This window comes from Wolffia australiana, chromosome 18, assembly GCF_029677425.1.
Source record: "Wolffia australiana isolate 7733 chromosome 18, ASM2967742v1".
Taxonomy (NCBI): Eukaryota; Viridiplantae; Streptophyta; class Magnoliopsida; order Alismatales; family Araceae; genus Wolffia; species Wolffia australiana.
Window position 1 is genome coordinate 9,784,537 of NC_135852.1, and position 15,790 is coordinate 9,800,326.

At 36.7% G+C, this 15,790-nt stretch overlaps 2 protein-coding genes across 2 annotated transcripts; one reads left to right on the top strand and one right to left on the bottom strand.

Moving 5' to 3' along the window:
• Positions 1-4,896: 4,896 nt before the first annotated feature.
• Positions 4,897-7,102, top strand: LOC144714836 (uncharacterized). Its single transcript, XM_078589626.1, has 4 exons — positions 4,897-5,105; positions 5,181-5,351; positions 5,661-5,940; positions 6,178-7,102. Exons 1-4 carry the CDS (start codon positions 4,897-4,899, stop codon positions 6,664-6,666), a joined length of 1,149 nt encoding a protein of 382 aa, XP_078445752.1. The 3' UTR covers positions 6,667-7,102.
• A 1,311-nt stretch (positions 7,103-8,413) lies between these two features.
• LOC144714837 (B3 domain-containing transcription factor ABI3-like) lies at positions 8,414-10,524 on the bottom strand. The gene is made up of 6 exons (XM_078589627.1): positions 10,465-10,524; positions 9,466-9,558; positions 9,245-9,345; positions 9,133-9,179; positions 8,976-9,052; positions 8,414-8,524 (listed from the first exon to the last, which is right to left on the bottom strand). The coding sequence occupies exons 1-6, from the start codon at positions 10,522-10,524 to the stop codon at positions 8,414-8,416; spliced, it is 489 nt and encodes a 162-aa protein (XP_078445753.1).
• Positions 10,525-15,790: the final 5,266 nt, after the last annotated feature.

The window sequence follows — 15,790 nt, forward strand, 5'->3', positions numbered from 1 at the left end:
TTTTAATTGGTTCTTTTTGAAACACATGTTGATGTGGCACCCGTTGACATGGTGCACCATATCACACGCGGTTGACTTTATTTTATGGATATTATTATTATATTATTATACTTTAATTCCTTACTTTTGTCTTTTCCAAAAGCGACACATGGTGTGATGAGATATGTCGATCGAGGATGACGTGTGGAAATCTGAACCATTGTTTACATTGAATGATATGACAAGAAAAAACTCTACAAAGGACATGGCGAAGCAGATGAGGAATGGGAGAGACAAATCTTTGGATTAAATCAATGATTATGAATTGTCCAACTTCAATGCTTGATTTCTGATGATCCAAAACTCTAACTGAGTGGAATTGTTTTACGGTAGCTCTGTATGTCCTCTATCCATCAATATGGTTGGATCTATTTATTGAACCCCCGATATTTGTAAAAACCATATTTTAAGCTCACTCTCTCCAAGAGAGGTAGATTGAAAGAAATTGAAATTTTGAAGGCCCATCAGGAGTGTTCTTGGTGTCCTGAATGCTTGGGGAAGATCAATAGGAGAAGTTTAGAGACTAATATACATTAGTAAAATGCCTTGACCCCAGCGGAACATAGACATCTAAGGTTAGTCTCTTGTCTTACATTGTTTTCTTTCCTTACAGGCCTCTAGTTAGATGTACGCCGTTATTTTCATCCTCTTCTTCTCATTACAATGTTCCATCATCGTAGCTGATAACTTGCAAATTAACATGATTAATTAATGAATATTATATTATGTTTATGTGTTTTAATGACTATATTTGCATGTTATCATATTAAAATAAAGATAGATCATTTAACCTTTCATTTTATTATTAATTCTGATTTTTTATCATTTTTTATGGAATTTAACTTCATTTCAGTGAAGAAATATTTTTTACAGGGTTTAAATACTTGGCTAAAGGTTGGTAAGTGTTTCCATGGTTTTTATGGAATTTTTCCATATTTTTATATAATTTTTTGACAATTATATAGCCAAGAAATGATTTTTACATATTTAAATAACACATATATTATTTATTTGGCATTTATAATATATTTAAATATTTACTAAGGAGTATCCACGTCATTCGCCTGAAATTCGGGCGAATAAGTGGATATATTTATTTAAATAAGAATAAAGAGAGAGAGAGAATGAGTGGTTATTATTATATAATAAATAGAGAGAAGAGAGAGAGAAGAATAGTCAACATAAGCGGCTATGATTTAAAATATATAAAAGAGAGAAGAGAGAGAGAAAGTCAACATAAGTGGCTATGATTTAAAATATTTAAAGAGAGAAGAGAGAGAAGAATAGCGGCTTATGATTTAAAATGGGATAATAGCGCGGTATATCCCAAACTTTCAAAAAAGTCTGAGAGATATCCTAAACTTTTTTTTTCGCACCGTATATCCCCAACTCTTGAAATTGAAAAGAGGCTATCCTGGTGATGACGTGGATCTCCACGTCGCCTGCCAGGTGGAATCCTGGCCAGACGGAATCCACCTGGCTGCCACGTGGATATCCACGTCATCATCGGGATAGCCTAAGAGATTAATTAAAGGGAAGGGGGAGAGAGAGAGAGACGCGCTATAGAGAGAGAAGATAAGGAGATAGAGAGAAGGAGAGAAAAGGGCGCCTCTTCGACCTCCTCTCCAACGTAGAAGCAGGCGCAGGAAGAAGGTGCCAGAAGATTCCGACCGCCTAATGCCGCTTGAGGGAGCTCGTCGTCTTACTATACTCCCCCATGGAACCTTCCCCGTCAAGGTACCGTATGATTTTTTTGGTTATCATTCTAAATTTTTTTGGTTTTTTTTTTTGTTTCGATTCCTCTCTATTTTGTTTCGATTCCTCTCAGTTTTTTTTTTCCGATTCCTCTCAGTTTTTATATTTCAATTCATCTCAATCGAAATTTTATTTTTCTTTCTGGTTTCTCTGTTCTACGGGCGTTCATTCTCTGTTCTACAGGCGTTCATTCTCTGTTCTATGGGCGTTCATTCTCTGTTCTACAGGTGTTCATTCTCTGTTCTACGGGCGTTCATTCTCTGTTCTGTTTTACGCAAAAAACAAGCCTGGGTTTCCCCATGTTTGTGGTGATATCATCCGTCCTACAGCTTTAGACGCATCATTTGCACCGGTCGGAGTGGAGCGAAGACTCGAGGAGGCGACGCTGCCAATCTATCACACGGCGGAGACGACAGGGCGATCTCTCTGCGATTTTGGTAATTGTTCATGTCGACGGGCCCTTTGCTAGAATTCCCGACGATCTGAATTGCCGCTGCTGTCGCCCCCCCTGGAAACAGGAGATCATTCTCCTCCATTTCTCCACCTCGAAGGATGATCGACCTCTATCGGTGATTTACGCTTCATGGGAGAGGAGGACACCTCAGAAATCACGATTCTCTTCCGCTTTCCTCTGCCATCAATCGACGCCTTATTCATAAGAACTTGACGGCCTACAGGATACGCTTGCTGACTTTCTTCAACCTTCTTGCTCTTGTGTGTTTTTTGTTGGTTGAGAATGGCAGGCCCCAGGTCACCACGTAGCTGTAATTTTGACTATCATTATGCACTAGACCGAGTCTTGACTCTGCTATCTTATTCTTTGGGAACACATTGTGTACCAGTTAAATCAAAGCATGAGTTTGATTATTTCTTGACTCATATGGCTTCCATTTCACCTCACCTTGGTATAAAAAGTTTCCGTATCTTTCTTTTCAATGCCTGGCACCAGCAGGAGTATAATATACTTATATATATACTCAACAGTGATTAGGTCAATGACCTTGTGAGTTTTGGTGAATTTTTTGGAAGCTAGTAGATGAGTCTTGTCTTTGAAATTGATCATTGCATGCAACTTTGGGGTTATGATCATAATGGTCAATGAGCTTGCCAGCGATTATATGATATGCAATGTGTCGTATGGTGATTTTGGACATTACCCCAGGGTGTTAGAGAATAGTCACTTTATCGAACATTCTATCTGGCATGTTGTATTAATAGTTAGTAATGTTTATGTTACTAATCAGATAAATCATCCAAGGCCAGGCGACGAGAGTGTTAACAAGGACAACCTTCAACCTGCTTGACTTATGAGGATTAAAGTGACCCTATACAATTGAACGCCTAGATGAATAGTATGGTAGTAATTAGGAGCAACTTGAGGTGAATTTGGGAAAAGGGTAAACACATGTATTTAAAATCACGCCATTGAAGAAATATGGAGTGAAAAAGCACTGCATATTCCTCCTTAATCCCCCCTCCCATTCTATTGAATGAAACAATGGCTTTACTGATGAAAATTATCCATCTGATTTCTCAACCCAGAGAATAGGTGAGTTTTGGTGAATTTTTTGGAAGCTAGTAGATGAGTCTGTCATTGCATGCAACTTTGTGAGTATGATCATAATGGTCAATGAGCTTGACAATGATTATATGAATTTCTTTGAATATCGTTCAAATTTCTGAATATCGTTCGAATTTCCCTCACAACGCTTCCCCTAAGAATTTCCTTTCATGAGCTCTGTTCGAAATTCCTCATTTTTTTTAGAGTCTGCTGACCTGTGAAAGTGCTCAGCTCGTGTGTTCTTTAATTTTCTGTTTAATTAAATCCTTTTAACTTTTCTCATGGGAAGAATCTCGTTTATCCTTGTATTTGTAATTAAATAATTGTTTTTCTTAATTGTCAGCAATTCAGTATCCTGAAATTGAAGGAGCTCAGAGAGAGATGTAAGAAGGTCGGTGCATCGGGTGTAAGGGCAGGTACCTCTCTATAATTCGACGAGTTAATTTTTCTAGAATTGGAGGATACTTTTGGATCTGGTAAAATTTTGAATCGGAGATCCTTTTATCAGTGTTCCATGATTGGATTTCTTCTTGTTTATTTCTCCCAATTCTCTGGTCTGCTCCCTCCAACCTCGACAATGATGAGAGGATCCCTTGTAAGAAAGGCGTTGAGTAATTCAAAATTTCACGATGAAAATACTCTAAATTGAGGGAATATCTGAAAGGCTATGCTGCTGTTTCTCTGATTCGATCTTCTTGTGTATCGCCATGTCAAATAATAGATGTCCTTTTTGATAACTATGGAGTCAATCGTAATGACAATCTCTGATTTTTCCAAAGCGGTATGGATTCTTGAAATGTCATACCTTGTATATACCTTCCTCCGCGATCCAAAAAACAAGCTTGGGTTTCCCCATGTTTGTGGTGATGTTATACTTTTCATTAAATTGATCTGGCTTTTCAACATAGGAATCATGGGAATCACTACCTCCCTGTTATCCTTTCCCTTGCTTTTTCAGAAACCTCTGTAGACTGATTGCGAAGTGTTTATTTTATTTCTTTAATATAGGCGCTGTTACCTCTGAATATCGTTCAAATTTCCCTCACAATGCTTCCCCTAAGAATTTCCTTTCATCAGCTCTGTTCAAAATTCCTCATTTTTTCGGATTTTTTCATTTGCTTCGCCATTCCTCTTGTTCTTAAAAGTTGATTCAATCCTACTTTCAATTTCAAATGACTTTTGTTAGCTGAGTTTAGGATCTATGTTTCTATTCTGTGTTTAACCACCAAAAATTTTCTGCTTGGATATTCTGTATCCTATCAGAATAGTCCATTCATCTCCAACTCCATGCCCCATGTCATACTCCGTTTGGTTCATCGTCCCAAGAAAAATTTGTCATTTTTCATTGTGCCTGTCGCTGTAGGCTGCTAAGAGGACGATGACTATGTCAAATTTATTATTTGTATTTGTGTATATAACTTCTGGATGCTTCTGGAAAATTATTACACCTTACTATTGTCCATTTGTTTCTTAAAAGGGCTGTTTATGATAGTGATGCTGATTCTGAATATAATCCATGTGGAGAATATGAAGAATGTGACATGTATTCAAGTGATCTCAATGGATACTCAAGTGAAGAATGGAATGATGGATTTACTAATGGCCAGAGAAATAGAAAAGAACAAGTTCAGCAAGAATTATCTGTGTATGGATATCATGGTGAGTATGCTGATTCGGATGAGGACATCTTAACTCTCAATGATACTGATGATGATGGAGAAAATAGAAGGAACGTAGACAAGGGCATAACGTATGATCACAGATGCCCCATTGAGAATATTAAATTTCAAGTAGGCGTGAAATTTGAATCGCCTTCTCAATTTAGGACAGCTGTGAAGAACCATGCTATATGGAATGGGTTCAACATTAGATTTTTGAAGTCTAGTGAGCAAAAAGTTGAAGTGATTTGTAAAAAAGATTGCCCATGGAGGATATATGCTAGTTGGGATGGTAGGAAGGAGCACTTTGTTGTCAAGACACTAAATGATATTCATACGTGCAGTAGGGATCCGAGGAATAGACAAGCCGATTACCATTGGATTGCAAACCACTTCTTAGAGAAGTTTCGAATGAATATGAATTGGAAGGTGGTAGATATAATGCGAGAAATAAACAAACAGTTTGGAATCACAGTTTCGAAGCATACTTGTTATAGAGCTAGATCTGCGGCGCGCAAGAAGCTTCAAGGTTCTTTGATTGACCATTATCACTTGCTTCCTTCTTATATTGTTGAGTTAAAGAAGGTTTATAGTGGTAGTACCTTAGACTTGGTGCTTGAGAGAGAGAGTTCTGATTCTTTGGTTAGGTTTAAGAGACTCTATATATGCTTCGATTCACTAGCAAGAGGTTTTCTTGAAGGTTGTAGAAGAGTCATTGGTTTGGATGGTTGTTTTTTGAAGACCAAAATGAGAGGTCAATTGTTGTGTGCTGTGGGCAAGGATGGGAATAATCAAATGTACCCTATTGCCTGGGCAGTGGTTGAAGGGGAGAATCAAGCTTCTTGGACTTGGTTTATTCAACTGCTAATGGGAGATTTAGGAATTTACGGCGGTAATGGTTGGACAATTATGAGCGATCAACAGAAGGTATTTACATAACTCGTGCATAATATTATAATATTATAATTCTTTGAAAGTCTCATTGCGTAATGTAGAACTAATATCTTGATGGTCTTTTGCATTGTGTAGGGGCTCGAAAATGCAGTGGCGTATCTGTTACCACATGCGGAGCATAGGAATTGCGCTAGACATATTTATGCAAATTGGAAGAAGAAGGGACATTCAACTGGGACATTGAAGATGTTATTTTGGAACGCTGTGAAGTGCATGACTCATCAAGATTTCAATAGGATCATGCAACAGATGACCACATTGAAACCACAAGCCGCGCATGACTTTGGTAATATAGGTGTAAAGAAGTTTTGTAGGGCTTACATTAGTGAGATGCCAAAATGCGAGGTGATTGATAATAATGTTTGTGAGTGCTTCAATAGTTATATCTTACAGTATAGGTCAAAATATATCATAGACATGCTTGAAGATATTAGAAGTACTATCATGCAGAGGATAGTTAAGAAAAGGGAGTTAGTTTCTGATATAACTGATCAATTATGCCCTCGGATAAGAGAGTTGCTGGAAGGTAACAAATTGAAGTCTAGGACATGTACCCTTAGACATGCGGGAGAGTATCAATTTGAAGTTACGGACTTGGGAAATAGATTTGTGGTTGATTTACGTACAAGATCCTGTAGTTGTAGATATTGGAATATAAGGGGTATTCCATGCTCCCATGCTATTACTTGCATTCACTAGATGAAGCAGGACCCTGTCAGTTTTGTCACTGACTGGTTGATGAAAGATGTCTACAAGCTAGCATATCGAAATGGTATTCGACCATTAAATGGAAGGAACTTATCGACCAAAGTTGAAGGGAACTATGTATTCCCTCCTCTCGTGAAGAAACAACCTGGAAGGCCCAAGCAAAAGAGAAGAATCGACTCTAGTGAGAAAGAACTTAATGGTCAACGATTATCCAAGAAAGGCGTGCAGATGAGGTGCTCTCTTTGCCACCAAGTTGGCCATAATCGGAAGACATGCATGGCCCTAATCGGAAGACATGCACCAAGTTGAAGGGATACATTGTTGAAGGGCTACGCTGGTATTTACTACTTTTTTCTTTAATTTTTTCAAATTTCACATCTCTTTGTTGATCTCTGGAATTTCATCTTTCTCTGTTTCCTTTTTTCAGGCCTCAGTGAGAGAGAGAGAGAGAGAGAGAGAGAGAGAGATATCATAGAAATTTCAGCCTTTGAAAATTTTTGTGAAAGAGATGTAATGAATGTTATGGAAGAATCTAAAGACGAGGAAGAATCTACAGAACAAAAGGTATTTTTCTTGGCACATTATTCCCTTCTTTTGCTTCCTTATTAGGCAATTTTTGTTTTTTTTTTGGAGCCTGGGAAGATGCCCACTTGTCTTTGTTTCTATCTCTCTAATTCCTTATCTTTGTTTCTATCTGTGGTTTATTCACAGACTGTAGAAGAAGGAAAGTATGTTCTTTAGTCCATCTGATTTTGAGTTAGTGGAGTTAAAAGGAGTTAGTAGAAATCAAAGATTCATTGGGAATTCAATGAAGTATAGAAAGATTCATTGGGAAGTTCAAATATTAATATCAGTTGTTTGATCCATGTTGGATTTCTATGGTTGAAACAGGTTTCATGGACTTAATGTGATCCAGAGAGGACACACAAAACCTAGGGCTGAAATGTCAATCACTTTGATTAGGAAATGTGGCCTAAGTTTTGCATTGGATAATTTGACAATCAAGAGTTTGTTTGAAATTTTTCAAGAGGTTGTTTAACTGGTGCTTTTTGTCCAATAATATATTAAAAGATATCAAACTTGACCAAGAAAATCCAGTTTAGTTTGCACTATGCTTTCGATATTCTTAATCCAGAGAAATATCTTTTTTTCCCATTTTCCTGAATTAATAGTTTATTGCTTTTTTGTTTTTTGTTGACAGGTGACATCCTTTGATATAATTTGAATTGTCTTATTCTGCATACTTGGGAGATTTGAAATTTGAGTTTATCCTTTTGGAGCCGGTGGAGTTTGTTTCTGGTGGAGCCGGTGGATTTCAGAGAAGTCACACACAAATTTTCCTTGTTGCTGTTCTAATTGTGTAATATATTACAGAAACAAGTGAAAAAATGAAGGAAAATTTCAAAGGAAAATGCTACAGTTTTAAACCTTCACATCTTCTCTCTCCTCTTTTCTACTGTGTTTCTTGCCCTAATGTAATAGTTCTACGAATTTAGAAGGGTTTGTCTATACTATTCCATTTACACAAGGGCGCTTTATATACTTCAAAAGTCTCTCTCTCTCTCTCTCTCTCTCTCTCTCTCTCTCTCTCTCTCTCTCTCTCTCAGAAGAACAAGGTCATTTTCATACATTTATCTCTAAAGATAGAGATTTAGATGGTCTGCAGTGATGGGATCATACACCGTTGGATCACAGGGCCATGGAATTGAGCTATTCTTCACCGTTGATTCCAACATGTTCAATGGCCTCCATCCCTTTTCACCTCGGCATCCATGGGGTTGAGCTTGAATGAGTTGTTTCCACTTTGGATGCAGTCAGTCGTCTGTCTTACTTTCACTCCTCTGATCATCTGTTCCACAAGAAATTTCTTGTAAATTATTGGAACAAATAAGATTTCAAGCTACTTATAAAATGACCATAACGAAATTGTGATCAGGAAGTAAAACGTCTATGAGGAAGGTTATGTTCTTAAGAAACCATCTCTTTCTTTGTAAAGTTTCATTTTTAGAACTATGAGAGAGTAAAACGAAGAAGTTTGTTTTTGAAAGATAAGAGCAAAATAAAGAAGTAGAGCGATAAGAAGAAATAAACAACTTGGAAACTTTCTAAAAGTTTTTCATTGCATTGATTTAGAAGTATACCTATTCATTTTCAATTTCCCTCTTTAGAAGTCCACGCTGATTATATTCCCACAAAATTTAAACCTATTTTCAGTTGGATTGGAGAAAAATTTCAGCGACCAACTTGCATGATTGAGAAAAAGACGAGAACTTAAAATCAACAAAGTAGAAGGGCCGTACGTATTTTCCGCACTTAATATCGGAGTAGATGATGATGAAATCTCCTTCTTGCAGCCCATTCAATCGAAGAAACTCTCCTACAACATCAAATGTAGATATTGAATTTATACAGACGATTTTTTTTAAGAAAAAACTATGGTCATTAACTGCTTCTTACCAGTGTTTTCAAGTAGATACATCTTGCTCTTATTGTTGGGCCAAAACCTGAAAAAAAATATAAAAAAATGAAAAACTAAGCCAAAAAATCACAAGAACAAGAGATTATCTACCTGTATCGCATGTTCCAAATCTGGGAAGTAACAATATCTTCCATAACAAGGGTCATTCCATCTCTAGTCTGCAGTTCTGGCAAGTGGGTTTCAGCCTCTTTCTGCGATGAAGTTCATCATAACAAAGTAGATAAGACCTTAGAAGAAAACCCATTAGGTTATTTTCTCAAAAATAACAAACGAATGAATAAATTAGGAGATTTGGGTAAGAAAAGAAGCACCTTGGGTAATACTATCCTCCCAAGGCTTCCAACGTCGCTCTGTTTGAGTACTTTCTGGAGGAGGAATCTCAGATTCTTCTCGGCTTTCCATTCCTGGTTGTTTGCCGACGGCAGATGCCAGATTCATGTCAGTTTCTCGGCCCCAAGCTACGCATAAACAAAGCAGGCTTCTTTACTCGAATCAGGATCAACTATGAAAGAAATAAAGCATTGGGTCCAACTCTTATTTGTTGCCGAGGTAATAGTAGTTATGAATAGTTGTCAATGAACTATTATTTGTTGCCAAGGTAAGAGTTATGAATGGTCATCATTCGAACCCAGAGAAAGGGTAGACTACTTTGGATGGATCTAAAGGTTTTGTCAATGAATGGGACTAATTATAGAAAATCTTGGGTCGAACTTGTATTTGTTGTCAAGGTAATAAGAGTTATGAATAGTCATTATTCGAACCCAGAGAAAGGGTGGACTACTTTGGATTGATCTAAAGGTTTTGTCAATGAATGGGAGTAATTGTAGAAAATCTTGGGTCGAACTCTTATTTGTTGTCAAGGTAATGATAGTTATGAATAGTCATCATTCTGGAAAAGGGCCTGTCGACGTGAACAATTACCAAAATCGCAGAGAGATCGCCCTGCCGTCTCCGCCGTCTGATAGATTGGCTGCGTCGCCTCCTCGCGTCTTCGCTCCACTCCGACCGGCGCAAATGATGCGTCTAGAGCTGGAGGACAGATGATATCACCACAAACATGGGGAAACCCAGGCTTGTTTGTTGCGTAAAACAGAACAGAGAATGAACGCCTGTAGAACAGAGAATGAACGCCCGTAGAACAGAGAAACCAGAAAGAAAAATAAAATTTCGATTGAGATGAATTGAAATATAAAAACTGAGAGGAATCGGAAAAAAAAAACTGAGAGGAATCGAAAAAAAATAGAGAGGAATCGAAACAAAAAAAAAAAACAAAAAAATTTAGAATGATAACCAAAAAAATCATACGGTACCTTGACGGGGAAGGTTCCATGGGGGAGTATAGGAAGACGACGAGCTCCCTCAAGCGGCATTAGGCGGTCGGAATCTTCTGGCACCTTCTTCCTGCGCCTGCTTCTACGTTGGAGAGGAGGTCGAAGAGGCGCCCTTTTCTCTCCTTCTCTCTATCTCCTTATCTTCTCTCTCTATAGCGCGTCTCTCTCTCTCTCCCCCTTCCCTTTAATTAATCTCTTAGGCTATCCCGATGATGACGTGGATATCCACGTGGCAGCCAGGTGGATTCCGTCTGGCCAGGATTCCACCTGGCAGGCGACGTGGAGATCCACGTCATCACCAGGATAGCCTCTTTTCAATTTCAAGAGTTGGGGATATACGGTGCGAAAAAAAAAGTTTAGGATATCTCTCAGACTTTTTTGAAAGTTTGGAATATACCGCGCTATTATCCCGATTTAAAATAAAAGAGAGAAGAGAGAGAAGAATGGTCAAAGATTACGGCTAAGAGAATAAAAATATATTTTTTTTTTTTTTAAAAAAAAGACCTTTTGTCCTTTTCTTTTGTTTTTATTATTTCAGGGTGACGTGGAGCATTCCTAGCCGTTCAAATGACAAAATCACTTGCCAATGATTGCAGGCTGACGACGCGCACAACCATGTGTCAGGGCGTGATCCGAGAAAGCAGAAAATGAGAAATAATCATGCTAGCCAATCAAAATGCGCCATTTCCAATCTTATTGGAGGAGAGATAAATAAATCCAACGGCTCAGATTTTTTGTCACTAAAACCTTGATATTGGAGGGTACGTTCGTCTTTTCCCCCTCTACAATCCAGACGGTTGGATCTTTAAATGGAGGTCTGGAAAAGGGCGAAAATCACTTTTTGGATGCTCTCCCCCAAGCAATTGGCCACAAAGAGCACAGGAGGGGTTCTTGAAGTCGACAGATCTTGCTTTTGCACTCAAAACTTTAAGTTTCTGATTTGTATTTCAACAATCTTCTTGAACGATTCTAAAACGCCGAGGCATGGGCGGAATGTACATGCCCTAGAAGTGTGTTTTGAATGAAATTAGCACTTTTTTTTTATTCTGATCCAAGATCCGATTTTTTATCCTTAATTCTAGATAAATTTAAAACATTTCTGTTTCATTAGATTTTTGATTTAGGGTCGGATTTCATCTTTTCCCCAATTTCTTCACTTTCTCTCTCTAGGTTAATTTGTTTAGTTTCTCTCTCTAGATTTCGATTTTTATTTTTTAGGAGTTTAATTTAATATATAAAAAAACCTAAAATAAAATTTTAATCGAAAATTCGTCTATCTTGAACTCCAATTTAAAGATCTCTTTCTTGATTATTTAATTCCCAATTTTAATTCATAAAATTGTTTTATTATTTATAATAATTGGGAAATTAATAATCTGAATTAATCTGAGCTTAAAATTATAGAATTCCTATCTTGAATTTTCTGACCGAAATATTAAAAATCAAAATTAAGTTTTACTTAATTTTGATTAATTAAAGAATATTATTAAGGATAATTAAGATTTATTAATTGCAAAATTAATTCATTCTTGAATTAATTTATTAAAATTGGATAAAAATTCTCATTTGTTGCCTCCCTGTGGTTCGACCCCTTACTTGCTCTATATTCATATTGAGTGATTAAGGCAAATTATAAATTTTATTGCATAAGTCTAAAAGCCCAAACAACGACATATTTTAAGTACATTTTTAGGCTTATCAGTAGCCTACCACAAGAATTCATGGATTCATACAGATCAATTCAGTGAATGCTTTCTCTAAAGAGCACCAACCTTATGTCCTAGATCATACTTAAAAGTAGGATCATATGGTATAATCCAAATGAGATAGTTTGATCTCTTCCTTGTCATATCATTGAATAGGAATATTTCAAATATATAATTATATAATTGTGATCATTATATTGTGATTTTATCATAATTCACAATGTTATTTCACAAATACAAAGAGTTCACCATAAATAGCGCACAACATAAATCATAATGTTGTGGTTGAAATACATTCTGACATATATGTGTTATTTATATTCATTGAAATTAGTATTTATTTATAAATTTTATTTAATTTGATGTCTCTAATGAAGTAGTTATATTTAAGAAGTGATCAAATGAAAAATCATGAGTCTTTGGATTACAATGATTCCTATTTTAAGGATACTTTAGATAAAATCAAAATACCTGGGAATAGGATAATTATCCAATACTACTCACATGATGAGTATGTTAGATCCTATATCCATTAGCATGGAGACACTAAAAAAGGGAGTGTGTGGTCTTTTGGGAAAGACCGTTGAATTTATACTATATGAATTTCTGAATTGAATTATACCTAAGTGTCAATCAGAATTATTCATATTATAGTTATAAAAGCAATTATTATACATGAGACACCAAAGATACACTAGTTCAACAGTTGTGTTTTACTATGATGTGTGTATTTCTCTATTTATGATTCATATTGATTATGAGTTCCAGGTGGGATTACTTGCCTTCCACGTAAGAGGTTATTTCTTGAGGAAAAAGATATCGTTAAATGACTGGTTTGGGTAGTGAAAATGTTAGAGCAAGTGTTTTCCACTGATTTCCCTGAGCCATAGCTACTAACTAGAATCACTGATTCTATTATTTCCATCTTTAAGGCCATTTATAATATTTATTGACAAACCCAAAATGAGCCAAGCAATCAGACACATTTTTAAGGCCATTTTAAAATAATTTTGTTGATATTATTTCCATCTTTATACGGTCATTATTTCTTGTATTAAATTGTACATTTTGTTGAAACCATACCTTTTATGATACTCTCCCCTTAATTTACAGGCCCCCTAATTCTTATTAAAAATATGCTTAAAATATTATTACAGTTAATTAATTTTATCCTTCTCACTAATATGTTAGTTTCATGGATAAAGTAAAATTTTTCTTAAAAAGAAGAAGAAGAAGAAAAAATAAAAATTGCATTTTATGAAGCATTAGAGGCATCTGCGCTGAGCATTCTTGAGCTGCTCAAGCCACCCACTAGCAAGCCAGAAAATAGGGCCCAAGACTGCATGCAGCTTGCAAACTGCTGACGGCCAATTAGCTGCACACAAAAACACAAACTAAGCTTAAGTAAGCCCAATAGGGTGCCCAATAGTAGAGGTAACCCATGCACACGCAAGGGAGATGTCATTTCATTTTGTTTGTCATGTTTTTTAACATCTTTTGATATGGGATTATATCTGATTGACTCTTTTATCTCCGCACTATGCCTGGTGGACAAGTAATGAGATAGATCGCGGCCCAATGGGCTGCTATCTTAAAATAAATAGGTAGACACCTTCACTGGGCTTTGAGCCAACCTGGCCCAAAGCCTGCATTATAATGGGTTTGTATAAGTACTCAAATATAATCTCAATCATCTAATCTTCTTTTGGAAGATCACACAATGAGATTTATTATCATTTTTAAATATTTTTCTTTTTTTTATAGAGGCCTTTGATTGGCCACGATGACTAATGAGGAAGATGAGACCCCTTGGCAGATGCATCATGTGAACGAATGTTGGCGGGCCAGGCGAACAAGGATGCAGATATGGCTGGGGGTATACCAAAATTAAAGTTGTCCATGATTGCAATCGAATGGCAACCATCAGACCCCATATGAATGAGATCAGCCGATCAAGGGCAGTTTTGTCCATCTTTACCCTTGGCCCTTGATACCATTGGCTGGACAACAGTTTTCAGCCAACAAAGGATCACTAGTTGTGATGGACATATATGTGGGTGACGAGCCAGTCACACATTTGATGTCTCATTTCATCTTCATTAATACAACATATTCATTATAGTGGACGTGTGACGCTTATGATGAAGTCCCATGAATATATGATCTGACTTAGTGAATTATGATAAGATTTTAATATTGAGATTACTAGTCTTTAAGCATGTGTTCTAATTATTCCTATTTGAAGATAATCAAGAATGACAACAGAATATCTTGATAAAATAACACTATCCAGCCTCACTCATACGATGAGTATGGTTGTCCTTGCAATAATTAGTGTGGATACACTAAGGATAGATAGTGGGTGCTCTTTAGTGAAAAGAATTCACCGAATTGATTCGTACAAATCCCTAAATGATATTATACCAAAATGTCAATCAGGTTGATTGATGTCATTGTTGTGTTAGTGGTCCTTAGACCTGAAACACCAAAGACGTGTTGCACACAAATAGTTGTACTTTGACTATCACCAACGAGTCCTTAATCATGGGATTCTAAATAGTCTTAGTTCAGGTGCATCAAGAAGTTCACAAAGATGATTGAGTGGTCAATATGGGATTCTCCACCCTCATTCAAACAGGTGATAGCTCAAAAAAGACAAAGTGATGAAGTCCTTGGCCAAAGCAATGAAATATCAGAGAAGAGTTGTCCGATGATTTTCGATTAGGGTTTAACTTAGATGATCAATTAGGGTTTGATAGTTGACCATACCCTAAGTCATCTTTGGAGCGTTAAGTGGATGAACGACTATACGTACATAGTAACGAATGACGAACATGTCGCATGAGTGAGTTGATACACACTCCTTTGTACCTTCAAGAGTGCGAGTTGTAGCTTGGTACCCCACGTGTTGGAGACTCGACCTACTGATCGGGTTAAACTGATGCAGCATTAATTAATCTATAAGATGATATAGAAAATTAATTTGGAAGGCCAACAAAGGTTATTGTGATGTTAGAGTTCTTAACTAGACCTAATAGATTGCCCTAAAAGGTCACACGCAAATGAGCTTTCAGATGTCAAAATGTATACCTAATTTTGGGGGTTTTAATAAAAATATCCATATAGTATAAATAGAGGAACACCTTGAACAAAATTCACCCAAGCCAGAATGGTTCAGGGGCCTTCTCCTTGTACAACCCTTCTCCCTATGGCTCTTTTTCATTCTTGATGCGAGTGGGATGATGTAACTATGTGAGAAAGGCTGAATGGGGCTCTTCAATGTGAAGGAGGAGATTCAATATGCTGAGGACCGCATGGATAAATCTAGATGCGGTGCATAATAGTACATTTATGAGAATAATTTGAAGATTGAAGGAATCATGGATGTAATCAATGCACAGTTTTTTCATTTCAAAATTTTGTTGATATTGTTACAATACGTTGAAGGCTTTTGTTTTAAATTGCTTTGAGTTCTTCATCCAGATCTAAACCTCTAGAACCCAAGTGGTTACTCATGAGGACGTCAAAAATTAGTTGGATGCATCCCTTGGGAGATATAAGATGAAGTTTCCATCCTCTTAGATTCTTTTTGAACTTGT

Coding starts and splice junctions, on each gene's coding strand:
- LOC144714836 (XM_078589626.1), top strand. CDS start 4,897: ATGTATTCAAGTGATCTCAATGGATACTCAAGTGAAGAATGGAATGAT. Junction 5,106..5,180: donor AACGTAGACAAGGGCATAAC/GTATGATCACAG, acceptor TTCTCAATTTAG/GACAGCTGTGAAGAACCATG. Junction 5,352..5,660: donor ACACTAAATGATATTCATAC/GTGCAGTAGGGA, acceptor TTCTTTGGTTAG/GTTTAAGAGACTCTATATAT.
- LOC144714837 (XM_078589627.1), bottom strand. CDS start 10,524: ATGCCGCTTGAGGGAGCTCGTCGTCTTCCTATACTCCCCCATGGAACC. Junction 9,180..9,244: donor ATTTGGAACATGCGATACAG/GTAGATAATCTC, acceptor ATTTTTTTTCAG/GTTTTGGCCCAACAATAAGA. Junction 9,053..9,132: donor GTATCTACTTGAAAACACTG/GTAAGAAGCAGT, acceptor TTGATGTTGTAG/GAGAGTTTCTTCGATTGAAT.